The sequence below is a fragment of the Ylistrum balloti genome, unplaced genomic scaffold (assembly GCF_031769215.1).
Source record: "Ylistrum balloti isolate Yb309-2 unplaced genomic scaffold, AGI_CSIRO_Ybal_v1 Utg371226, whole genome shotgun sequence".
NCBI lineage: Eukaryota > Metazoa > Mollusca > Bivalvia > Pectinida > Pectinidae > Ylistrum > Ylistrum balloti.
The window spans coordinates 76,581-104,285 of NW_026782664.1; the positions used below are offsets into that span (position 1 = coordinate 76,581).

At 34.8% G+C, this 27,705-nt stretch overlaps 1 protein-coding gene across 8 annotated transcripts in view; it reads right to left on the reverse strand.

The window, feature by feature from the left end:
* Positions 1–27,705, reverse strand: part of LOC132561579 (rap guanine nucleotide exchange factor 6-like) — a 108,943-nt gene that overhangs the window by 41,942 nt on the left and 39,296 nt on the right. For all 8 annotated transcript variants that reach the window (XM_060226269.1, XM_060226273.1, XM_060226270.1 and 5 more), the window contains 2 exons: positions 20,981–21,056; positions 2,957–3,091 (listed from right to left, as the gene is read on the reverse strand). In XM_060226269.1, the coding sequence (XP_060082252.1) occupies positions 2,957–3,091; positions 20,981–21,056 (211 nt within the window). The remainder of the gene's footprint in view (positions 1–2,956; positions 3,092–20,980; positions 21,057–27,705) is intronic.

Sequence of the window (27,705 nt, forward strand, 5' to 3'; positions counted from 1 at the left end):
ATCTGAAGTCTTAACTGTACACATGGAACTCTTTTATCTGAAGTTTTAACTGTACACATGTAACTCTTTTATCTGAAGTCTTAACTGTACACATGGAACTCTTTTATCTGAAGTCGAAACTGTACACATGGAACTCTTTTATCTGAAGTCTAAACTGTACACATGGAACTCTTTTATCTGAAGTTTTAACTGTACACATGGAACTCTTTTGTCTGAAGTTTTAACTGTACACATGGAACTCTTTTATCTGAAGTAATAATTGTACACATGGAACTCTTTTATCTGAAGTCTAAACTGTACACATGGAACTCTTTTATCTGAAGTTTTAACTGTACACATGGAACTCTTTTATCTGAAGTAATAATTGTACACATGGAACTCTTTTATCTGAAGTCTAAACTGTACACATGGAACTCTTTTATCTGATGTTTTAACTGTACACATGGAACTCTTTTATCTGTAGTCTAAACTGTACACATGGAACTCTTTTGTCTGAAGTTTTAACTGTACACATGGAACTCTTTTATCTGAAGTCTAAACTGTACACATGGAACTCTTTTATCTGAAGTTTTAACTGTACACATGGAACTCTTTTATCTGAAGTCTAAACTGTACACATGGAACTCTTTTATCTGAAGTCTTAACTGTACACATGGAACTCTTTTATCTGAAGTTTTAACTGTACACATGGAACTCTTTTATCTGAAGTTTTAACTGTACACATGGAACTCTTTTATCTGAAGTCTAAACTGTACACATGGAACTCTTTTATCTGAAGTTTTAACTGTACACATGGAACTCTTTTATCTGAAGTAATAATTGTACACATGGAACTCTTTTATCTGAAGTCTAAACTGTACACATGGAACTCTTTTATCTGAAGTCTTTATTGTTGCAAAATAAATTCATAATTTGTGTGTAGCTATAAAAACCAAAGTTTCTGTGTACTCAATTATACTTCTATCCAATTTTCACTAAATTTTAATCTATCAAATGGGACCCCGACAATCACACTGAATGGCTAACTATGGAGATAAACCAATTCATTTTACTAGTTTATGAGCACTTTTTAGATATCACTTAACCATATTTCTGAAAAGTATTTCATATACATACATATGTCAAAAGTTCTGCCTAGCCTATACTGTGTGCACCCCACCAGATAAAAAATACAGAAATTCCAAAAACACATCAGCTGCCATCAACATCTGATGGTCATGGTGCTGAAGTTGTTCACAGCTAATGAGGGAAAGCTCCAGTATCCTTCAGTGTAAAAGGCATGCTGTGGTATCCTGATAGTAAACTTTATAGTGTATTAAAAACATTGATCTTTTCACCTACTGAGAAATGAATGAGAAAGACAAGAGAAATATGAAAATGAAAATCAGTTCCTCTGTGGTATTTAGAGAAAAACATTTAACAAATTCCTCTGTGTTAATATGTTAGATTATCTAATAGCATTCATTACAAAACTGAACAATTTCTCAGCTGGGTTCTGAAGAATCATACTAAATATTATCTATAATACTGTTTAAAACACAAGAACAGAATGCCAGGAAATGTCGATCATGCGCCAAATATTTCTAGATTCCAAACTGCGTATAAATTACATGTTGCTAGGTTGTGTGAATGATATATAATATCTATCAAGGAGAGTGTGGCTGAGTAAGATAGAAATCCCAGCTTGTAGGCCCTGGATAACTAACACATCTGTGATTACAGTTGTTTCATCAACTAAAAGTATCATCATGTGACTTCATCACTTATCAACCATTGATCATCAAACAAAACACCCTTAGTCATTAACTCTGAACCAATCTGATTGGATGAACTGTGCCTTCATTATAAAATATTCTGCCATACAATGGTAAATCAGTCAGGATACTGATGCCTTTCACTACCAAATGCATCGGTTAAAAGCACTGCTTTCGGATAAAAGCTAAAAAAAATCATTAAATCACTTTTTTGAAAAAATTAATTTCTTTTAACTAAAAATCTGCTGTCTCGTGCACTGTTTGAATTCCTCAAAATGACAAAAAGATGTTGAAATCAAATTCAGAAAACTGTTTTTGAATGTTCAAGAACTTGTTCAGTGAAGGTATATGTAGTGGAATCAGTTTGAGAAGCATTATATTTCGAACTAAATCCTACTGTGATCCAGAAATACAATATCATTCTAAATGACTTGATTGAAGTTGTACACACACTGGTTTAACTACACAGAAAAATATTTCTATTAATGAATTAGCAACACTGATGCAGATTGCATTTCTGACAAACATTAACACATTTGTCGTCCCTTTCGAAAGATGAGACAAAATCCTCCTAATATGAGAATTTAGAATGATCTCCCCAATTAGTGACACCAGTAATCCAAACATTTAAGTACCACTGGTGTACTCTTGTGTGGATGGTTCCAAATATTGTTAGTGTGTTGTGTCAATAACCGACCGAGTATAAAATAAATTCTTCCCTACTTTTCCACACTTTCATTATTTCCAGAGATGCATCAGGAAATTAATTCGTTCAGAGTCATTTTTTTCCCAAAGCTGAGATCATGTTTTAAATAATTTCTTGAAGCCAATTATTACAAATGACCAATCTTGGCATTTTACCGGACTATAAATTGCTGAATCAATGTAGCATAAAATGTATCGGTGTCCCGATTGGATGTGGTAGACAAAGACCAAGCAGTCTTTGGAAAAAACCATGCATGCTTAACAATGCAATTTCTTTTTCACTGGGGGATACCTCAAATGGATACATCCAAAAAGCTGGAGCTTGAAGGTTTAATTATCATTACTGAGGCCGGTGACAAAAAAAATTCCCAGCTCTTGACATTTTGATCTCTTAGGATCTCTCTATGCAGCAAGACATTTGGCTAGGGTTAATTAGAACTGTATTAGTCAGACCAATTCAAATCAATGTCCCCTCCAAGGGTGCCTGATCTACTTACCGGCTCTACACTACCGTCGGAATGCATTCTGCGCATGCGGCCTTCATAATGGTCATCAATGTAGCGGTCAATATTCACACTGTTACATGCCTGTCGCTGACCACTTTTCATAACCTGCACATCAGGATAGTCAATCTACAAAAAAACAAAACAAAATCAGGTCAAGTCAAATGAAAATACAAGTAAAAAGGCAATGACAAAAAAGGCCACTCCACCATGTTCTGTACAAAGACATTACAAAATTCATCTCATATGTAAACAATTATACACCAAAACTACTGAAAACTATTACAACAACATTCTAACGTAAATCCTACAAAGCATCATCACATGATGTAATTTCCAATATTTTCATTAGCAGTCCAGATAATTCACTCTGAATCATATCTGTTTACCAAGTAATAGTAACTATTTCAGATATGGCAGCAATGTAGAGGCAATTATGAATGTTGTACCATACACTAACTCACTATCTGTTATATCCCTTCTATCACAGTCAGCCTCAAAATGGCCCCTGGCAGTTCACAATGTTGTCTCTCTATATCATAAGTGAGTCAACATTTATGATGCCAATAGAATGAGATGGTCCTTCTGTATGTTATTCAGAAATGTCACCACCAGTTACTAAAAGGAGACCAGCCTTAAAATGACCCCTTGCAGTTCAAAGGCAGATACAGCTAATAAACACCAGTCTTGTAACATATACATCAACTCTGAATCATTGTGATATTTCATGAAAGACAGAGTGCTCCCGTTTTCTGTCTATCAACATGTCAGAGCCTTTTTCCTAAAGCAATGATTCCATCATACAACAAAAACAGATTGTTTTAGACATTTACAGCTTATGCTCAGCTCAAGTGTTATCAAAGCTTTAAAACATCACTTAAAACAAATTATTTACATAAAAATTCTGATATAAAATTTATTTATATGTACTAAGATGGCATCAAAATAGGTAGTAATTTGTATAAGTCTTTCATCAAGTTTTAGTCAGATACAAGCTCTAAAATGCACAAAATAATTTCTGCTCTATTAGCTAAAAAAAATTCCATTTTTTTTTCAAAAGTTAACAAGTACATCAGTGTTGAATTAAAATTGATAAGAAAATTATATCTGAAGTCATTATGTACCTACTAATAGTATGTAAAGGATCTTTTTACGCCTGAATGTTGATCTACTTGTCTAGCTTTCACAATCATCCTCAAAATACAGAATTACTTTGCTAGTTACAAGCCCAGTTACAATCCTTCTATATATCAGTGCTCAAAGTAAACAAACAAGAAATTGATTTTTCTTCCTTTCATCCAGCCTATTTCATGAATTTTAAATTAGACTGGAATAATCTGCTGAAATCTTTCAGCAGATTCTGTAGGAAGAGAGAAACCAACTTAATTCAAAACCAAGATAGAAAAAAAAATGAACAACTCTGATAGATGTTACTGAATCATTCCCCGCACAATCTCGCTACCAACAAAACGAATGTGAGAAAATCACGAAACATTACTGTGGAGATTTGATGCCGTAAAGCATACTGGCTTTCGATATTAAATATTTGCCATGTCCAATAATGCAAATGGACTTCCAAAAAATCAGCAGGAATGATTTCAAAGAAAAATTGGTCTCATATCATTAAATTTCTTATCAATGATAAAAATACATAAGATTTTTTACCCGACATTATGTGTGTGAATTGAAATTCCCTGATACGAAGTTAGTGTTTATCTGAGAACATAAGTCTGTATGTTAAATTTTACACACCACCACATGGGTCAAAAAGTCATTTAATTCCAAAGTAATTTGCTACCTATAAAAACTTCTCATTGCTAACGAAAGCCATATTGCTCTTAAATTAAAAATAAATCTGACATTGAAAATCCAAGCAGATTAAATCTTGCAATTTTTTTTTTCTCCCAGTTTTTAATTCATTTTCTAAGTCATACATCATATCCTCCAAGAAACCTTTTCTTGATTTTTGATTACAATGTGAAAATTAACTCTTCTGATAACATGAGAAAAACTATACCCTAAAAACAGTCCTTGTTTCAATGAGACTGCCGCCTTATGTGTTTCTAACACAAAAAATTCATTCTATTTTCAAATCCATTTAAGTGTGAGGTTAAAGTGTCTTTTGTTTCTTTCTTTTTTTTTTTTTTTTTTGTGAGAAACAGAATATAAAATTTGTGGTGGTTTGTTTGATATACTACCCTTCTAGTGCACTCCTCGATCATGATTACCATGATCAATTGCTCCATACTTCATTTACAGGACAAAATTAACTAATTTTATAGTCAATTTCAACAATGTCTTATAATGATCCAGTTTTAAATCTACGAAAAATTAAAAGAGATTTAATTTTTCACTGTTCAGCGACAAGCATGAAACAAAAAACAAGGTCCAGAAACTGATTAACAGTGTTATTTATCTGATTAACAAATAGATACTTTGTATAGAAAACATTAAATTTTCCATTTAGAAGAATGTATGTGGAAATTTCAAGGAATATTGAGCAAATACTTTTCAATGAAGATACATAATTTTTCTGCCAATTTCTACAACCCTGCACTTAATTTCAGTACATTTCACTGCCTGTATGGACTGTGAGTCTGTCTCTACCTTATGTTTCTTTGACCTACATTTCTATGACCATGACCTATTTGAGACACAAGGTCACTTTAACCCACTATACAAAATCACTTATTGAGATAATTATGACAAACTTAAGAGTGAAAATCAGAGAACACATTCACAGCCTTCTGGTCTACAGTTCCCAGGGCCTGATCCTGGTCTTATCACATTTACAAGTAATAAAACACATGCTGCGTCACCCTCCCCTAACATAACCTTTTATCAGGAGAGAAGTGAAATTATTTCAGTGTTATGAGACCCTGGAAGGGTGGTAAGGCAGCTCAATTCTTTACATAGCTGTCATTGATAACTGCTGTGATAGAAAACTTTATTTTACCTAACTGTTTTTATATTTGCAACAACTGTAAATTTGAAGCAAATAACTCCTGTTGACTTGAAATTGGAGCACACAGTCATTAAATGTGGTCAGCAAGATGACCATGAAGTTTTCTTAGTTAGATAGGATAATCATACCAGGACCATCCTGGTAAAACTCATGGATGCTACCCATTAGCCCACAAGACCCACCTCATAACCCTAACATTAGGTCAAATTTGACTCCTGAGTCAAAACTGGTTACTGTCAGATACAAAAAAAATTTGCAAAAACAGCATTCAGAAATGATTTCTGCCAAGTATACATCCATAAAAATATCATACAAACTTGTACAGAGTTGAAAACATTCACTGTCAACAGTATTTAGAATTAACAGCCAAACACAACACTGTGTATACTAGCATATGATTTCAAATTTGTAACTCTGGTCAGTTTAAATATTTTCAAAATCAGAAAACTGACAAAATTTTACAAATGACACTGCCAAAATGATTCTAAAGTAACCCCAGTCCCAAACCCAACCGAAACCACCAAACAAAATCCTTGAGAGCCTGTGTCCCTGAAAACCCATATTCATTATAACACCAACAGGCACAATTTCTTCAATACTTGTATAGATATAGGTTGATTACAAACTTCAAAGTTATCTTTGTTTTAGTTTGCGGGAGGTTGATTATATTACCAAAATACATTGTCTACGGAAACAGCGAGAGCTTCTGCAACAACAAACTACTAGTTTACATTCTGCTGCTAGTGTGTTTGTAAAACAACTCTTTTTCTGTTTCAGGTTCTTTGTGTAGACTATAAACCATGCTGAAAAATTCTTATGGTCAACTCAACAGAATCTGTTTATGTATGTGTTTCCTTGTTTGAACAGCACAGAACTGTAGTTTGGTCCATAAATAATAAATTTGGAGTATTTTTTCTATAAATAACACACCGATTGTTTCATTAATTTCCCGACTTCTATCAAGATTTTGAATACAACTGGACCTGAAGCTTACAAACATTGGCAAAAATGAGATTTAAAAAAGATTCACAGATGTTCACATACATGGAGTGATATTCAATATCAGAGTTTATCTATTAGATTTAGGTACGTAGTGGTTAAGTACACAACTGTCTGAAAACTATCAACAGAACAGAAAAGGAAGAAACTACCTTAGCCAGAATTCCTAGCATTAAATTCTGTCACCAACAACGTGCTGCCGCTACAAATAAACTCTTAAAAAGTTTGCATTGGCCTTTGTGTTGATGAAAGGAAGGTTTTATTACTGGTTCTGTCAACCTTGTAGCTGCAGTACGAGGAAGGATATTACTTCATATAAGTAACTTACTGTGCATGGTACAGACTAGCAAACTCAAGTACACAGAAATAGATTAACGGGCAAATGCACTCAGTGGGAAAACACTCACAGATGAAGCTCTTCGTACACAGATCCGAATATCTTCAAACGAATCCATGTTGATAAATCTCCGTAGGTATATTTTAAATTCGATTGAACCAGAATGATAATCACAAAAACCAATGTTTATAACACATCAACGTGAATCTTCGGAATTTTCTCCGTCCATCCTGTGTAAACAAGCAGGAAATGACACGATGTTGTATGGGACGCGCGGGAGTTGCCAACCATGTATTGTTTAACATGCGTTTATCTGATTGAAGCAGAAAGTCACAACCATACTTAAGTTTTCCTTCCTTCCTATTCTGACGTAGGTCCACTCATATTAATCCTAAATAAATACGCCTCAATGTTATGACCACATCAGTGATACATTGTACATACCCCTGATGATGTGTTACACATGCAAGTCTCCCATGACAGCTAAATAGAGGCAATAATATTTCCCTTTCCATTTCTTTAAAACCTCAATCTGATAGAGACCCCAGAAACAAGTCAATTTTTTCATTTAAGATTCATGTTTGATTTTTCACTTCCTCAACAAGCCTCATGTTTGATTTTTCATTCCCAGCTAACATCAGTAACCCTCATGTTTGATTTTTCATTCCCAGCTAACATCAGCAAGCCTCATGTTTGATTTTTCATTCCCAGCTAACATCAGTAAGCCTCATGTTTGATTTTTCATTCCCAGCTAACATCAGCAAGCCTCATGTCTGATTTTTCATTCCCAGCTAACATCAGTAAGCCTCATGTTTGATTTTTCATTCCCAGCTAACATCAGCAAGCCTCATGTTTGATTTTTCATTCCCAGCTAACATCAGCAAGCCTCATGTTTGATTTTTCATTCCCAGCTAACATCAGTAAGCCTCATGTTTGATTTTTCATTCCCAGCTAACATCAGTAAGCCTCATGTTTGATTTTTCATTCCCAGCTAACATTCGATTTTTCATTCCCAGCTAACATCAGTAAACCTCATGTTTAATTTTTCATTCCCAGCTAACATAAGCAAGCCTCATGTTTGATTTTTCACTTCCTCAACAAGCCTCATGTTTGATTTTTCATTCCCAGCTAACATCAGTAAGCCTCATGTCTGATTTTTCATTCGCAGCTAACATCAGTAAGCCTCATGTTTGATTTTTCATTCCCAGCTAACATCAGTAAGCCTCATGTTTAATTTTTCATTCCCAGCTAACATAAGCAAGCCTCATGTTTGATTTTTCACTTCCTCAACAAGCCTCATGTTTGATTTTTCATTCCCAGCTAACATCAGCAAGCCTCATGTTTGATTTTTCATTCCCAGCTAACATCAGTAAGCCTCATGTCTGATTTTTCATTCGCAGCTAACATCAGCAAGCCTCATGTTTGATTTTTCATTCCCAGCTAACATCAGTAAGCCTCATGTTTAATTTTTCATTCCCAGCTAACATAAGCAAGCCTCATGTTTGATTTTTCACTTCCTCAACAAGCCTCATGTTTGATTTTTCATTCCCAGCTAACATCAGCAAGCCTCATGTTTGCAAGCCTCATGTCTGATTTTTCATTCCCAGCTAACATCAGTAAGCCTCATGTTTGATTTTTCATTCCCAGCTAACATAAGTAAGCCTCATGTTTGATTTTTCATTCCCAGCTAACATCAGTAAGCCTCATGTTTGATTTTTCATTCCCAGCTAACATCAGCAAGCCTCATGTTTGATTTTTCATTCCCAGCTAACATCAGCAAGCCTCATGTTTGATTTGTGGTTCCCTCAGCAGGCCTCATGTTTAATTTTTCATTCTCTCATTAAGTCTCATGTTAGCTGACTTTAGAATCTCTTTCCGTCTATTTATCCTAGGGACTCAGATACTAGAGTTCTAGACTCATGATTTTCCTTTGGGATTCACTCAAATTTTGAACACCTTTCTTAATAATGGATTCACTAAAATTTTAGCAATTGGTGCTCTGCATGAACTCTCCTAAAAAATTCTGCTAAAAAATGACTGTCCCTGAATCGAAGTTGAGATCCCTGTATAGCTAACTAACTCAATCTCATGAATAATTATCTTTCTATGATCTTTCTAGCCTTTTTATATATAAAACATTGTTGTGATGTTGATGTATGTCATTGTTGATGTGATATTACAGAACGACTGGTGTGATTCCATTCAGTTATCACAAACCGACAGAGGAATCGATCCTCTCGTCCCCACCTTAGTGTATAACAAAGATATCTCACACACCAGTAAAAGCTAAGGTACATTTGTCCAGGGTAGGAGAAATATAGCTTATTAATTTTTTTCTTCCACAAAATAATAACGTTCAGAGAAAAAAATAAAACACCTACACATCATTTTTTCATTAAATCAATCCTTTCCATTTAATAGTGACATCAGCTGGAAACACTTATAAATTGAAATTTGCAATTCTAATGAAAAGACAAGTCATTCTTCTAAAGACAAACTCATTTTTTTTTTTTTATTATTGACTAGTTTAGATATTGGAACTACTGAAGTCAGAGGTGTGTTCAAAAATACAAGTCAATATGAACACAATGTTTAAAAACACATTCAATTTTTTGTGTTCTCCTAAAGCTGTTAGATCCTAGCTTTCCATTCATTTCCGTCCAGATTAGAGGTATACACAATGTGATCTGACTACATCAAAATTACACTGTTCCTGTTCATTTAATCATTTGTTTCTATCCATGAATTCAACTTTAAGAGATAAATTCTCTTTGTAGGTACAAGTATTATATTGAACAGAAAACATAAATATTACTTTGGACCCATTAAATTTGGAGGGATAAAGTACACAACTCTATGGCAACAAAAACCATATTGTGTTACAAACTGCCGCCATGAAAATGGAATGTGTCGGTATCTTTCAATAGATAACAGAGCTATGAAGAAAGGTCTCATCTAGATAATACTGGTGTGGAGACTGAGGTTTTTGTGTAAAAGCATCATGATAAAGTGAACTCAGACTTATAAGCATCAATACATTTTATGGGTTGTCGCTCTCTACATTTTGGCGGCTACAACTTTATACCTACACAGTTGTTATCAAGATGGAGGCCAAATCCTACAGGTTTAGATAAAACAACATGATACATACTTACTGTAGATCTATATACACTGATCCTTGCCAAAACTCTTTTGAATAAACCAGCTCCACAAGACTAAACCTGAAAACCTGCAGTGAAATTTGAATTCCAAAATCCTCGGTTATCTTCCTTATCCGAGCATCAACTTCATCCTGACTATCATCTCATACAGTTAAGTGTGTCATGTTTTCGAGATTGAAATCCGACTCAGATATCCTTCCGCTATCCATTGAACACAGCTCATGAACTGTATATGTATATATATCAAATATACACTTAATGGGCAAAAACCGTAAATCTCTCAATTAAAATCCTGTTAGAAAAACTATTTAATCCCTCTGAACTTTTTTTAAGAAATGCTTTAACAACATCTTTGAGATTTTAACCTTGCTGAACAATTTATGAGGTTTAAACTTTGTATAATATACAAAGGCACTACCTTTTTCATAGATTATCAGAAATAACAAAAAGTTTGACAACCTGCCCAAACTTTTCCTGAAGAGCTTTCTATACCAGCCTAAATCCTCTATTGATTTAGATATACTTTTGGTATTCGTTCAAGAATTCCTCCACTTCGAGCTACTAAAATGGGTGCTGCTGACAGTAAGAATATTTTTTTGGTAGCAGTAAACATTCAAACTTCTGTTTGTATTTTGTAACTTATCCCACAAACCGTATCTTGAGGTATTAAAACACTAATCGCAGTAATAATCAAATTTCAGCATCAGTTATAGTTGATAGCTGCAGTTCACCATCGAGACAGTTTTGCAGCCAGCTTTGGTTTTTTAGACTTAATTCTGTAAAGTGTTTTACAGTTTTTAGAGTGTTATTTCACTTTCTTATTTTCAAATCTGGAAACTGAAATAGAAATCACAGGAATTCTTCCTGATCTACTACCCTAAATACAACAATAAACTAGTGCTGGGCTAGATATGTAACACCAATCTATTCACCGTTTTCCCTTTTCTTTCCACAGATCTCCATGGAAAGCTCTATGTTAAATTCTTTCCAACTTTTATGACAAGATGGCAGTTAAATTTTCTGACACTAAAATTGCGAAAACTGACAACAGTATTGCACTATACCACCAGCAATTAGAATCAGAATCGAGACAGATGTTCCTATTATTAGACATGATCATAGGTATACGGAGAACTAAGACAGGAGATTCTATGACCTGTATCACTTGTAAAATTTGAGATTTCCAGGAGGAGCTATTTAAATGCCACATGTTAATTTGTGACAGTGAGTCTCCTACAACGTATCCAACATTTTTTCAATCCGACTCCGTTGACTAGCAATCCTTTGTGTCATCCTCTATGATATTGTGACATAGGACATTAGAAATTATATTTTTGGGAGGGGGGATGGAAAGAGGGGGAAAGACTAGCAATCCTTTGTGTCATCCTCTATGATATTGTGACATAGGACATTAGAAATTATATTTTTGGGAGGGGGGATGGAAAGAGGGGGAAACATTTTTCTTCAATTTCTTATCTATTCAGACTATATCTATTGTACACTGCTCAAAAAGGTTTACAGATATCAGGTACAGGAAACAGTGTACAGATATCAGGTACAGGAAACAGTGTACAGGTATCAGGTACAGGAAACAGTGTACAGGTATCAGGTACAGCAAACAGTGTACAGATATCAGGTACAGGAAACAGTGTACAGATATCAGGTACAGGAAACAGTGTACAGGTATCAGGTACAGCAAACAGTGTACAGATATCAGGTACAGGAAACAGTGTACAGATATCAGGTACCGGAAACAGTGTACAGGTATCAGGTACCGGAAACAGTGTACAGATATCAGGTACAGGAAACAGTATACAGGTATCAGGTACAGGAAACAGTGTACAGATATCAGGTACCGGAAACAGTGTACAGGTATCAGGTACCGGAAACAGTGTACAGATATCAGGTACAGGAAACAGTATACAGGTATCAGGTACAGGAAACAGTATACAGGTATCAGGTACAGGAAACAGTGTACAGGTATCAGGTACAGGAAACAGTGTACAGGTATCAGGTACAGCAAACAGTGTACAGATATCAGGTACAGGAAACAGTGCACAGGTATCAGGTACAGGAAACAGTGTACAGGTATCAGGTACAGGAAACAGTGTACAGGTATCAGGTACAGGAAACAGTGTACAGGTATCAGGTACAGCAAACAGTGTACAGATATCAGGTACAGGAAACAGTGTACAGATATCAGGTACAGGAAACAGTGTACAGGTATCAGGTACAGGAAACAGTGTACTGATATCAGGTACAGGAAACAGTGTACAGATATCAGGTACAGGAAACAGTGTACAGGTATCAGGTACCGGAAACAGTGTACAGATATCAGGTACAGGAAACAGTGTACAGATATCAGGTACAGGAAACAGTGTACAGATATCAGGTACAAGAAACAGCGTACAGGTATCAGGTACCGGAAACAGTGTACAGATATCAGGTACAGGAAACAGTATACAGGTATCAGGTACAGGAAACAGTATACAGGTATCAGGTACAGGAAACAGTGTACAGGTATCAGGTACAGGAAACAGTGTACAGGTATCAGGTACAGCAAACAGTGTACAGATATCAGGTACAGGAAACAATGCACAGGTATCAGGTACAGGAAACAGTGTACAGGTATCAGGTACAGGAAACAGTGTACAGGTATCAGGTACAGGAAACAGTGTACAGGTATCAGGTACAGGAAACAGTGTACAGGTATCGGGTACAGGAAACAGTATACAGGTATCAGGTACAGGAAACAGTGTACAGGTATCAGGTACAGGAAACAGTGTACAGGTATCAGGTACAGGAAACAGTGTACAGGTATCAGGTACAGGAAACAGTATACAGGTATCAGGTACAGGACACAGTGTACAGATATCAGGTACAGCAAACAGTGTACAGATATCAGGTACAGCAAACAGTGTACAGATATCAGGTACAGCAAACAGTGTACAGATATAAGGTACAGGAAACAGTGTACAGGTATCAGGTACAGGAAACAGTGTACAGATATCAGGTACAGGAAACAGTGTACAGATATCAGGTACAGCAAACAGTGTACAGATATCAGGTACAGCAAACAGTGTACAGATATCAGGTACAGCAAACAGTGTACAGATATAAGGTACAGGAAACAGTGTACAGGTATCAGGTACAGGAAACAGTGTACAGATATCAGGTACAGGAAACAGTGTACAGATATCAGGTACAGCAAACAGTGTACAGATATCAGGTACAGGAAACAGTGTACAGATATCAGGTACAGCAAACAGTGTACAGATATAAGGTACAGCAAACAGTGTACAGATATCAGGTACAGGAAACAGTATACAGATATAAGGTACAGGAAACAGTGTACAGATATCAGGTACAGGAAACAGTGTACAGGTATCAGGTACAGGAAACAGTGTACAGATATCAGGTATGGAAACAATGCAACAAAATGATCATTAGTGTGTTCCTATTACTAAATCAATGCATAAAAACTTGGGTTGTTTATCACATTTTTTCAATGAAATCTTCACAACACTCTTCGTATTTAATAAAACCTTTAATGGGTTCTTGATAATGTTAACGGTTTTGATGGGAGGAATCTGAGTTTTTAAAAATCAGGGCTAATTAGTATTAATGAGGAAAAGTTTATTGAAACACATTTAAAACAACTAAGACACATAATTAGACAACCTGGTGCTAACGTGATGAAAAAACAAGAAGGATGAGCTCTGTTTTAATTCTTGCAATACGTCATATAACTTTCCCCTCATGAAATATGACGTTAGATCAGTTTGATGCACGTCAGAATGTCATGTTAATTCTTTTATACAAACCTGGTTCTCATCTGAAAATGCTCTAACTACAAAGTGGGTGTCATCTATGATAAGTTTCAATGTAGTTTTTTTCATCGAAATCTCTACAAGTTTTTGCTCTGTTCACGGAGTGTGAGCACCAGGTAAGTCTATCAGATATATCTATACTTACAGTACTTTTGTCAATTTCTTTGTTTATCTATCAAGATGTGTGTTTTGTGTTGATGTTTACATTTACTGTAATTCTGAAAATACACAATTTCAAGCTATTTTTATGAACTGAATTGAACAGTTATGACTAATACAGGCTCATTTAGTTCCAATGAATATTTTATCAAGAATTGATATGACAGAAGTGGCCATCCAGCTTTATTTCCTTATCACTCGTCAAAAAAATTCATTCAAAATTTTTGCAGGCTGTAACCAATATCTCGTGATTACAAATAGATGTTCTGTATTATTTAAATAGCTTCAAAATTGTGATACATCTAGAACATAAGTACATAAAATCGTGTACAAAGGTTCTGCAGTGGTTGATGACACATCAATGGCTGTTATCCCTTCCTGCTATGCCCATCATCATGATCCTGGTTTAGTCTCCAGTCATGGTCTGACCCATTGGTACACACAGAAATATAGGACAACTGGGTCAGAGGAAAAGTGGTGGGATGAAGGAGCCGTGGGCGACAAGGAAATCCTTGTTTATCTTTATAAAATATGAGGAAAAGGCCAGATGAAAATATAATGAAGTGTTTTTGGGAGGCTGGTCACTTTGGGAAATTTCCACCTGGCAGACAAAGGAAACATTTTGTGCAACAAAAGTAGAAAATTAGGGGGAAAGTGGGTTAGATGGATTTGAACAAATCCCAAATTATAAGGTTGTGATGATTTTACTGGGAAAAATGAACACCAGAGACACACTTAAGAATGGGCCTAGATTCAGACCCCCTTACGTAGGCCAGCAATACCAATAGAAAATCATCACACATCCAACATTAGTTCATGGAATGAAGGAGTTTTGATGACCCAGTATGAAGAAAACTAATAAGAAATGTTTAGGTTAGTTTACTTAAATTTATCAGAATTTGTATGCAAATTAGCTACTACTTTCCAGCTACTTCTGATGTGTAATAAATGTGGAGAATTTTGTTATTTGTTATAACTCAGTTCATATCAATTATTACAGAGAAATTTTTACTATTTCTTACCGAGACATTCTTACTAATCTCTTACAGATAAATTCTTACTAATCTCTTACTGAGTCATTCTTACTAATCTCTTACTGAGTCATTCTACAGAGAAATTCTTACTAATCTCTTACTGAGTCATTCTTACTAATTCTTATTCTAATCTCTTACTGAGTCATTCTTACTAATCTCTTACAGAGAAATTCTTACTAATCTCTTACTGAGTCATTCTTACTAATCTCTTACTGAGTCATTCTTACTAATCTCTTACAGAGAAATTCTTACTAATCTCTTACTGAGTCATTCTTACTAATCTCTTACAGATCTCTTAAATTCTTACTAATCTCTTACTGAGTCATTCTTACTAATCTCTTACTGAGTCATTCTTACTAATCTCTTACTGAGTCATTCTTACTAATCTCTTACCGAGAGATAAATTCTTACTAATCTCTTACTGAGTCATTCTTACTAATCTCTTACAGAGAAATTCTTACTAATCTCTTTCTGAGTCATTCTTACTAATCTCTTTCTGAGTCATTCTTACTAATCTCTTACTGAGTCATTCTTACTAATCTCTTACTGAGTCATTCTTACTAATCTCTTACTGAGTCATTCTTACTAATCTCTTACTGAGTCATTCTTACTAATCTCTTACAGAGAAATTCTTACTAATCTCTTACTGAGTCATTCTTATTACTAATCTCTTACTGAGTCATTCTTACTAATCTCTCTCTCAGAGAAATTCTTACTAATCTCTTACTGAGTCATTCTTACTAATCTCTTACAGAGAAATTCTTACTAATCTCTTTCTGAGCCATTCTTACTAATCTCTTACTGAGTCATTCTTACTAATCTCTTACTGAGTCATTCTTACTAATCTCTTCAGAGAAATTCTTACTAATCTCTTACTGAGTCATTCTTACTAATCTCTTACTGAGTCATTCTTACTAATCTCTTACTGAGTCATTCTTACTAATCTCTTACTGAGAGAAATTCTTACTAATCTCTTACTGAGTCATTCTTACTAATCTCTTACAGATCTCTTACAGAGAAATTCTTACTAATCTCTTACTGAATTCTTACTAATCTCTTACTGAGTCATTCTTACTAATCTCTTACTGAGTCATTCTTACTAATCTCTTACTGAGTCATTCTTACTAATCTCTTACTGAGTCATTCTTACTAATCTCTTACTGAGTCATTCTTACTAATCTCTTACAGAGAAATTCTTACTAATCTCTTACTGAGTCATTCTTACTAATCTCTTACAGATAAATTCTTACTAATCTCTTTCTGAGTCATTCTTACTAATCTCTTACTGTGTAATTATTACTAATCTCTTACTGAGTCATTCTTACTAATCTCTTACAGAGAAATTCTTACTAATCTCTTACTGAGTCATTCTTACTAATCTCTTACAGAGAAATTCTTACTAATCTCTTACAGAGTCATTCTTACAAATCTCTTACAGAGAAATTCTTACTAATCTCTTACTGAGTCATTCTTACTAATCTCTTACTGAGTCATTCTTACTAATCTCTTACTGAGATTCTTAAATCTCTTACTGAATCTAATCTCTTACTGAGTCATTCTTACTAATCTCTTACTGAGTCATTCTTACTAATCTCTTACTGAGTCATTCTTACTAATCTCTTACTGAGAAATTCTTACTAATCTCTAATCTCTCTCAGAGAAATTCTTACTAATCTCTTACTGAGTCATTCTTACTAATCTCTTACAGAGAAATTCTTACTAATCTCTTTCTGAGTCATTCTTACTAATCTCTTACTGAGTCATTCTTACTAATCTCTTACTGAGTCATTCTTACTAATCTCTTACTGAGTCATTCTTACTAATCTCTTACTGAGTCATTCTTACTAATCTCTTCAGAGAAATTCTTACTAATCTCTTACTGAGTCATTCTTACTAATCTCTTACTGAGTCATTCTTACTAATCTCTTACTGAGTCATTCTTACTAATCTATTACTGAGTCATTCTTACTAATCTCTTACTGAGAAATTCTTACTAATCTCTTACTGAGTAATTCTTACTAATCTCTTACTGAGTCATTCTTACTAATTCTTACTAATCTCTTACTGAGTCATTCTTACTAATCTCTTACAGAGAAATTCTTACTAATCTCTTACTGAGTCATTCTTACTAATCTCTTACTGAGTCATTCTTACTAATCTCTTACTGAGTCATTCTTACTAATCTCTTACTGAGTCATTCTTACTAATCTCTCAGAGAAATTCTTACTAATCTCTTACTGAGTCATTCTTACTAATCTCTTACAGAGAAATTCTTACTACTGAGTAAATCTAAATAATTCTTACAGAGTAATTCTTACTTTTTCTTACAAAGAGTTAAATCCTAGTATTTCTTACAAAGAGTTAAATCTTACTGTTTCTTACAGAGAAATTCTTGCTGTTTCTTGCTACTTCTTACAAATCAATGCAGAAAACTTCTTACCTTTACTATTAATCCTTAGCTATTGCTAACATAAAAGGGAAATTATACTACACATTATTTGCTCTAGATGAAATAAGATAATTCATCCTCTAGGAAACAACAACGCTTACATGACTTTAAAGCATATTCTGAAGACAACTCAAATAAAAAAAAAAGAAACAAATTCTCACAAATTTTCTGAAAGAATTAGTTTTTTAAGTTGAATTAAAGTCTCACTTAAGTAATAAAGTATTGATTAACACACCAGTAATGTGACTTCAATGTTGTTTTCCTTCATAATAAAATTCTTTTTAACACAAATTACTCAATCACACTTTCATTACAAATGGTATGAGCCTGCATGGATTCCCAAACTGATAAAATGCATCACTTATTCTCCATTTCCTTCTAAGTATCCAAACATTTTTTATTATGCGGGTCACAATACTGGTGATTATCACTTTTCCCAAACCTATTAAAATTCTTCTACCTCTATCTAACCGCAATTTCATCTAATACGAAAACATCCTTTCGGTTCATTTCATTGAGGCATTAACTGTCGCAATACACAACAACATATACCAAGACAGACGACTGGAAAGGCTGAAAGTTTTGCACAATACAGTGAAAGGCCTGTAGGTCCTGGATTTTATACAGGAGATCTTAATCCAATGACCAGTGACCAAGTATTGTGTTCTCTTTATATGAATTACATAAGACACAAAGGCGGGTGTACATACCTATAGATCTTCACCTATGTATTTAAAACCAGTGAAGTGTTTACAACGTAAATAAACGAAAGCTGCTGAGGAATTTCATCGCCCATGTAGAAAACAGATAAAATCCGAACAATTTATCTGAAGCTCAAAAATTATTAAGATATTTTTATCTTAAAATAACATAGCAGCTCAACTTTGTTATATAAAACACCCACAATGAAAGTTTTTTTAAAGGTGAAATTGAGATGACTCAACACTGAGGCCCACAGTGAAAGACTGTACAGGGATACATACTATAGGTATATAACGTAGATAATATTGATTTACTTTGTCTGGTGTATTGATCAATATTGGTAGGTGCCTTCCCCACCTAATGACAACCCACACCAAATTAAATACAACCTGTTTATATATACATACAATATGACAGCTGATACAAAAACAAAAACTTATCAATCATATCTTTAAGTATATCCTCTAACTTCCAACAAAACCTGTATAATATTTTTTTCTTTTTGAATTTTAATTTTCCTACAGCGTCCCGTTTTTGGAGGATATTTAGGCATACAAAAGTTTGGGTGTTCCTATAATATCCTTTTTATTAAGGATTTCAAGGTATACAGAAGATTGCCTGTTCCTATAACACTCTTTATTATAAAGGATTTCTAGGCATACAAAAGTTTGGGTGATCCTATAAAACCCTTTTTATAGAGGATTTCTAAGGGCACAGAAGTTTTGGTGTTCCTATAAATGCCCTTTTTATTGAGGATTTCTAGGCATACAAAAGTTTGCATGTTTTTATAAAACCCTTTTTAGTAAGGATTTTTTAGGCGTACAAAAGTTTGTGTGTTCCTATAAAACCCTTTTTAGTAAGGATTTTTTAGGCGTACAGAAGTTTGCCTGTTCCTATAAAACCCTTTTTAGTAAAGATTTTTTAGGCGTACAGAAGTTTGTGTGTTCCTATAAAACCCTTTTTAGTAAGGATTTTTTAGGCGTACAGAAGTTTGCCTGTTCCTATAAAACCCTTTATTATAAAGGATTTCTAGGCATACAAAAGTTTGCATGTTTTTATAAAACCCTTTTTAGTAAGGTACAAAAGTTTGTGTGGTAAGGATTTTTTAGGCGTACAGATGTTTGCCTGTTCCTATAAAAAAAAACCTTTTTATTACAGATATTTGCGTGTTCCTAAAAAACCTTTTTATTAAGGATTTCAGGGCGTACAGAAGTTTGCGTGTTCCTATAATCCTCTTTTTTATCAAGGATTTTTTAGGTGGTGCGTGTTCCTATAAAACCCTTTGATGACAGGAATAAAAAGCCTTTGTTTAGATGATACATGATCCTATCCCCTTCTGACGTCAGTCAACATCAGTATCAAGAGGGCTCATCTTTCTGAATCATTTTTTTCTCACACCATACAACACCACCAATCATATAAAAACACAGATGATGACACAGTATAACTACACACTATATCTTCTGTTGAATGTTATTTCTATACATCTAAATACTTTACTGATGATTTTCAAATTACTTTTCATTTCTTCATCTATTTACCACAGAGTAAACAACATGTACTCAAAAGCATTTTCCACAAACTGTAGAACAAATCTAATTTCAGCAAATGGGACACAGATTCAACCAAACTGTTTCCCTTAGATTTAAATTGCCGGACTCATTTATATTCAAATCCATTTTGCTTTTTGCCCAGTTCTCTTCAGAAGAGGGAAAACTGATTATTTCCATGTTTGATAATTACACAAACCTTTTTTTATCATCATTCATTAGATTTTTATTTTTTTCATTTTTTTTTTTTTTTTTCATTTTTCTTCATCTCCGATTTTGATTTATTTGGTTTTTGAATTATGATGAACAGATTTTTAATCTCATGATCTCTTAAATGTTTTAACATTCTGACCTTTATATCTATATGAACTATACTGGTCATTCATCAAGACTTTTTATTTCTTTAACACATCAATTCTGTGAATGTCTCAATTTTTTTCATAATTTCAAAAACCCTGTCAGTCTATCAGAAGAAGCAGTTTAAATAAGGTATTTTAAGATTTTAGTTTATGCCGTTTGATGAAGCTTGAAATCATAAATGTTTGCAATTTTCTGTGACGAAATTCCATAAAGCTAACAAGGCTTTTCAACACAGGAAGAACAGAAAACTGATTAAAACAGCTGTGATGATGGAAAGAACGATCTCAATCTCCATGTCACGAGCTGCCAGTGTGACAAATGATAGAACTGAAACTAGAAAATTTCTTCATATGCGTCTCATGAAGAAAAGGTAATGAGTTGTATGATGAAAATGTAACCAAAGCTCATTTGTGGTGAAAATTTTAAGTCAGAAACTTCTATTCTATTTAGTTTGTAAAGAAAGCACTCCTACCACTATCATCTCTGAAGGCTCCAGAATGAGGCACTCGCTTGTCCGGCGGGTACATCCTGGCGTCCGTTTACCAAAACTGCAAATACAAAACAAGCATATATCAGGTTAGTACACAATGGCTGAAACACTGAATACATTGTTACATGTTACTAGGCATTGATAACATGTAATCAGAGAGATGGTCAATAATTGGAAATATTGTGTCATAGTTACAGAAAAAAAATGCTTCGCGAGATAAAATAACGAATAAATGAATGAAAAAACTTCAAATTATATTCAAGGAAAAACATTTCAAATTAAACTTTATTTTTTATATTGAGGCACAAAACTGCAACTGTGATGTCTGTCTGACGCCACTTCCTCAATTGTGTTTGTAATATTCTTAAAATTTAAAGATCTGATCTGTCACACAAATTAGTTTTTTGCGATGTAAGATGACAAAGAGGATAGAAAGACACTGGTACATTCAGGGTCATCATGGGTGGGGACATATTGAACACACAAGGTCCTGGAGCACTAAGTGCAGTACAAAGGGATTAATATAGAGCCAGCTCAAGTACAGGAAAGACGAAATTATTAATTTTAATAAGAAACATCCTTGATTCTGTTTTGAATAAAGATTGCAGAAGATTGACAATGGCTGTACAGGACTACTAGGACCTCCTGCAACGCTACTAAAGTTCATCGCCATGGGTTGATGGGTTAAAGCTCTATAGTAGTCTTCACACATTACCCTGGGGTGGGGACAAATGTAGTCTTAACACATTGCCCTGGGGTGGGGACAAATGTAGACTTAACACATTGCCCTGGGGTGGGGACAAATGTAGTCTTCACACATTGCCCTGGGGTGAGGACAAATGTAGTCTTCACACATTGCCCTGTGGTGGGGGACTATTGCAGTCTAAACACACTGCCCTGGGGTGAGGACTAATGTAGTCTTAACACATTGCCCTGTAGTGGGGGACTATTGCAGTCTAAACACACTGCCCTGGGGTGAGGACAAATGTAGTCTAAACACACTGCCCTGGTGTGGGGATAGAGTTGACCCATTGATATCAATCACATTCCTTAACAATTGATATAAGTGCAAACTTTATCAGTGTCTACCTGTGGTATCACAGGAACTAATACAGGTAAAGCTGAAAGTGAACCTTTGTGCAGATAAACCTGGCCACAAGTTATACACAGGCAGGATAATCTATGAAGTCACCTTATTGCTTAAGAAGTCACGTAAATGACATTGATCCATGTAATGCCTTGATCCCTGGCTCTACAACGACTCTAGTGCTGATTACACTCGACCTTTAACCCAAACTGAATAATAGATACGGTAAGTTTGAACTGGTCCTTTTTCCCCTCTTGACCTTTCAACATTGCTGGCTTTTATCTATGTTAAATATACAAGACATGATTGAGTGATATCTATTTGTCTCATGTGATTTTTAAAAAAATTACTTCAAAACACCTCACAAAATGATACACCATACATTACTGGAATATAATGAAGACTTAGTATCATACATTACTGGGACCTAATGATGGCTTCACCATACATTACTGGGACCTAATGATGGCTTCACCATACATTACTGGGACCTAATGATGGCTTCACCATACATTACTGGGACCTAATGAAGGCTTCACCATACATTACTGGACCTAATCAAGGCTTCACCATACATTACTGGGACCTAATGATGGCTTCACAATACATTACTAGGACCTAATGATGGCTACACCATACATTACTGGGACCTAATGATGGCTACACCATACATTACTGGGACCTAATGATGGCTACACCATACATTACTGGGACCTAATGATGGCTACACCATACATTACTGGGACCTAATGATGGCTACACCATGCATTACTGGGACCTAATGATGGCTTCAACATACATTACTGGAACTCAAAGAAGGCAGCAACATACAACTTGGACATAAAGAAGATTGCACCATACAAATGGGACATAAAGAAGGCTGCAACATACAATCAAGACCTTAAGAGGGCTGCACTATGTTCATTTGATTTAATGAAACCTCCACCTGAAGAAGGCAGCACCATATAATTGACCTTGTCAAAGACAAACTTCGGCAGTATGTTACAATTCCACGTTCATCAGCTCACAAACATTCATTATGACTATAGAAGAGGTCTGTTCTTCCTTAAACATTGACACTTTAGTCTGAGTCATGTTACACTTAGTGTGATGAATACCCTCACCTGCAACTGTGACTTGTTATTGAAGAAAATGACCCGTCACATTCAATTTCATCACACTGAGAGTGTATAGCACTGTCTGCCTCATCCCTATCCCCAGCCTCCCTCCCAGCTAGAACATCTTCCATCTCCCGTTTGTTTCTCTCCATGTGGGACTCCATGTGGGACTCCTTGAGGGACTCCCCTGTCCCATTCCCCACTGCATCCTCAGATACACACATGTCTGAGGACACGCATGGCCCACACTTCAGAGCCACACTCTGTTCAGAGTTCCCGACCACATAAACATACATGACTGCGGGATTGTTCCACGCTGTTAGTTACATCTATACAGTTACGTCACATGGACAAGGTATCAAACACATATAATCCATTGTAAATTTGACACCAACATTTCAAACACTTCCTCTATGCTCTGCCATACGATGTCAATTTACTCCCACGAATTACTTAATTCTTCCTTATAGTTGTTAGGTGTACAGTTCCGAAATACTGACCGCAGCTAGACAACATCAAATAGACCAGACTGGTACTGGTCACTATATACATCCACAACACACACGCTGCTTAATTCCAATATACTAATTTACTTATTTCAATGAAATCTGACACTTGGAGTTAAGTGAAGTACTCGATAAGAATATCCATATACACAAAATCCATGAAATTCAATCTTGACACGTTTGGAACTTTGTATGGACAAGTGGAGTACCACAGAAAGCCTATAGTATATAATACTGTCCATTAAATCCCAGTGTGTACCTACAAAAGTACAAAATCAGTGTCCTTTGCTGCTGGGATCAGCGTGTCAGCATGATACTATATTGAATATTTTACCTATCAGCTGATTAAGTGGTCGTGTCATTCAGCTAGTGCCAGAACGTATATATATATATATATTTAGTATAGTGTATACAAGGCCAGGTAAACAGAGACAAAACAACCGCCCTGTCTATACCATAGCATTCTATATCTGATAGATCCCTCTACGTGTTGTCTCCAATCCCTTTGTCGGCTCTCACACATTATCTATCACTATTACAATGTCTAGCTAATCGTAACATTGTTAATTCTAAACTGTCTTATTATGACACTGTTACAGTTACTATTCACATGAAAACAATTGTATTCTGTAGTCATCAGCTGCCCTCCGTCATCTTTTGTCATATCTGTAGCTATAACACAATGGTATCTATTCCATCTACACAGGCATAAAAACAATTGTAAAGAGAGCCGATGGGAAAATTGTGTTCCATCTTTCAAGTTGTTCAAGTTTTTTTTAACGTCAGTTATAAAACTGGTATTATATTTTCTCTCCCTTATACAGGTACGATATTAGATCCCCTGATATTATCTCCGATGTATCATTCTGAGGTCTTCATCCATTTCATGTGATTTTCACAGGTATTCTACCATAGGAAAAAGTCTATACTTTGCCACATCCAAGTCCAGTGTCTGCCAGGCACAGGGTTAGTCTAGTGTCCAGTAAATGGTCAACACCCACAAAAGGCTATCCTGTTTTATATTCTTCTACCATCAAAGGTGCACTGTCCGACATTGTGTCACCTGTGGATGCAGGTATACCAAACAGGTCTCGTCCACTAACGAGAAAAGCATTATCTGCAGGTAACACAATACCCTGGCACCCCTACTTGTCACTGCTTCACAGGTAACACTAAACTCACATCACTAACCCTAACTATTTAATTATAGCCCTCGACGGCATGAGCTGACCATCTGTCATCAAACTCTTTTCATAAAATTTCTTCGGCAAAAAAGTTCACCTGCCGATGTGTTTGTGCCAATCTATGATCAGGTACAAGTGAGAACAGAGCGTGCCTTCGAAGAATTTACCGGAGATTAAAATAACGAGTAGGAAAGGACTTCAAATGTTGTTTCTTTGTATTCCAGGTAGACGATCATTATAACCCAAAGACTACTGTTTGTCCTGATCTCCCGATGACCCTAATACACGACTAAGTCAAAATATAAACAAAGATCCACGTCACTTGCATATAATATCCTTACTTATCCCCCGCAGAGACTAACAACCAGGTGAAAACGGCAAACACTGGCTTTAATTGTACCAAGTAGTCTGCTGATTGGCAAACCCTATATGACTACATGCCAATTCCTCTTTCAAATACAAACCTTTTTACCACTCAACTTGTCACAATACACATTCAAACGGAATGTATGCTCATATTATCTCCTTAAACTGGTATATCCAAATCCACAGAACAGGCCAACCAGTCAAGACATCAAGTGTCTTTATATTTAAACTGCATTTACAAACAGTTGTAACTGAAATGAAAAACAATTTTTTTCCCCAAAAATTTCATTTTGAATACTAAATCTGCAGTGTCAGTTTGTATATATACACATTTGTGTACATCAATTTCATGCCCATAAATAGTGCTCTACAAGACATGTCTACATATTACCTGTACAATTTCGCTAGCATATGCACATAACTGTTACTACATTCATGTCTGCATGTCACTATGCAACATTACAAATTTTAGAATCTGTGTTTTTGTTTTCTGTACCTGGTTTTAAGATATTATAAATACGCCTGTATCATGATAACTATGTTAACAGCCTGAATTTGAAATTTGAAATATTTCTCCATCATGATATTATAACCAAACAGTGATTGTAAAATGTCTGCAAAAACAGATAAACAATATATAATACTTCTGAAACATTTCTACTTTCACTACCCTTTTTTAATCTATAAAAGCATAGATGCAAATGAAATTTAAATCCAATAAGACATACTGAGGTAAAAAAATCAAACCAAAATATTAATATTTTCCAACGAAAAAAAAAAAATTTGAAACAATATTCGGTCACCACAGCTGTTAAGTTCAGACATTAGTATTGTTTGATACAGCCAGCCTTTTTATCTTTACTTCATGTTGTTGCTAATTCACCTGAAAGATAAACACTCATTACACCAAGCTATCTAATCAATGAATGAACCTCACCCAAAAATTTGCTGACCCTAAATGAGATCTATTTCCAAATATTGTTTCATTTAGATAGAGCAGCTAGCCCAAGACAAATTCAACTGTTCACATTTGAAACAAAATCCGTGATAAACAAAGTTATGCAAAGTGGATACAGATTTTCACCACATTAAAAAAGAATTGTTCTTGCTTGTATATCGAAACAACATCTTCAATAAATGAAAAAAAAAAAAAGAACTATTTCAATATCATAATACCAAGCATCTGAAATAGTCTATCTAGTTTCTCTGTAGTTAATCTATGGATCCACTCAGCTAATTTTCTTTTAATTACTACAAACTATAATGTATACCATATTAGATCAATCATTTTATTTTTCAATAATAAACAGAAGGGAGATAACTCTTTTTTATCCCTGGCAGAAGGACTCAATGCTAACATAAATACATCTTGTCCTTTTCCCTTACCTTTCACTATACTGTCCATTTATATTCATAAAATATATCACATACTCATAAAAGTTTTATTGACTTTTCTCTCCATATTTTGCTTGTATTATGCAGCTATTTCTATGTCATCCACGTCTACATTAAATGGATGGTTTTATGATATAGGAAGACCTCTCGTCGGTCGTATGACTAATATATACACTCACATGATCTAATAAACCCTAAAGATAAACAATATCACACAAAAGCTAGCTATGTTTCACATCAGCACCTGGTAAACACTTTCAATGAACCAAAACAATGATAGTATAGTGTACATGTTGAACACAGCATACATAATAGCATTCTGCTGCGGTAATGTCATAGTGTTCCTAAAAATTCAACCAGGACTTTTTTGGCATATAATGGACTCTATTTTTAATCAAAATTATTTCATACTGAAGTCAAAATTTGCGGTTTACTCCTGGAAACTTTCTTCTCAATTCTTCCCACAATGTGTCAAAAAATCCCAATCCCACAATGTATTTCAAACCTTGATACTGATGATATACTATCAATGTAAGCTCACATCTTCACGATGGTTAGATTTAATCTTATCAACAAAATTTCACAATCTTAGTGTATTCACATATTAAGTTCCAATTTTCAAATTTTTCAGATTTTTTTAAAACATTCAAAGCTTATTGCAAACTATACTTTAAGATATAACCTCAAACAGGACATATTAACCCAGTTAGCAAGATCTTCCTGACCTGACCTAACCTCGTCACAATTATATATCCGAAGGTACACGACAATGACACCTTACCCGTGTGCCTACGACTGTCACGCAGCCATTAATGACATGGATCTTAATGCTACAAAAAGGAAACAAACAATTGTGCTCACTAATAGGAGTTTCCGGCCTTTAAGCCCAACACTGCAAAGGTGATAATGGGGTCTGAGATTTTCTGACACTCTACAACCAGTGCAGTCTTGGACCACAAGTAATAATTGTGTCATTATACTAAGTAACACAGTAATAATATACATTATATCCTCAAACGTAAGTTAAATTAATGCTCTTTTTTTTTCACAC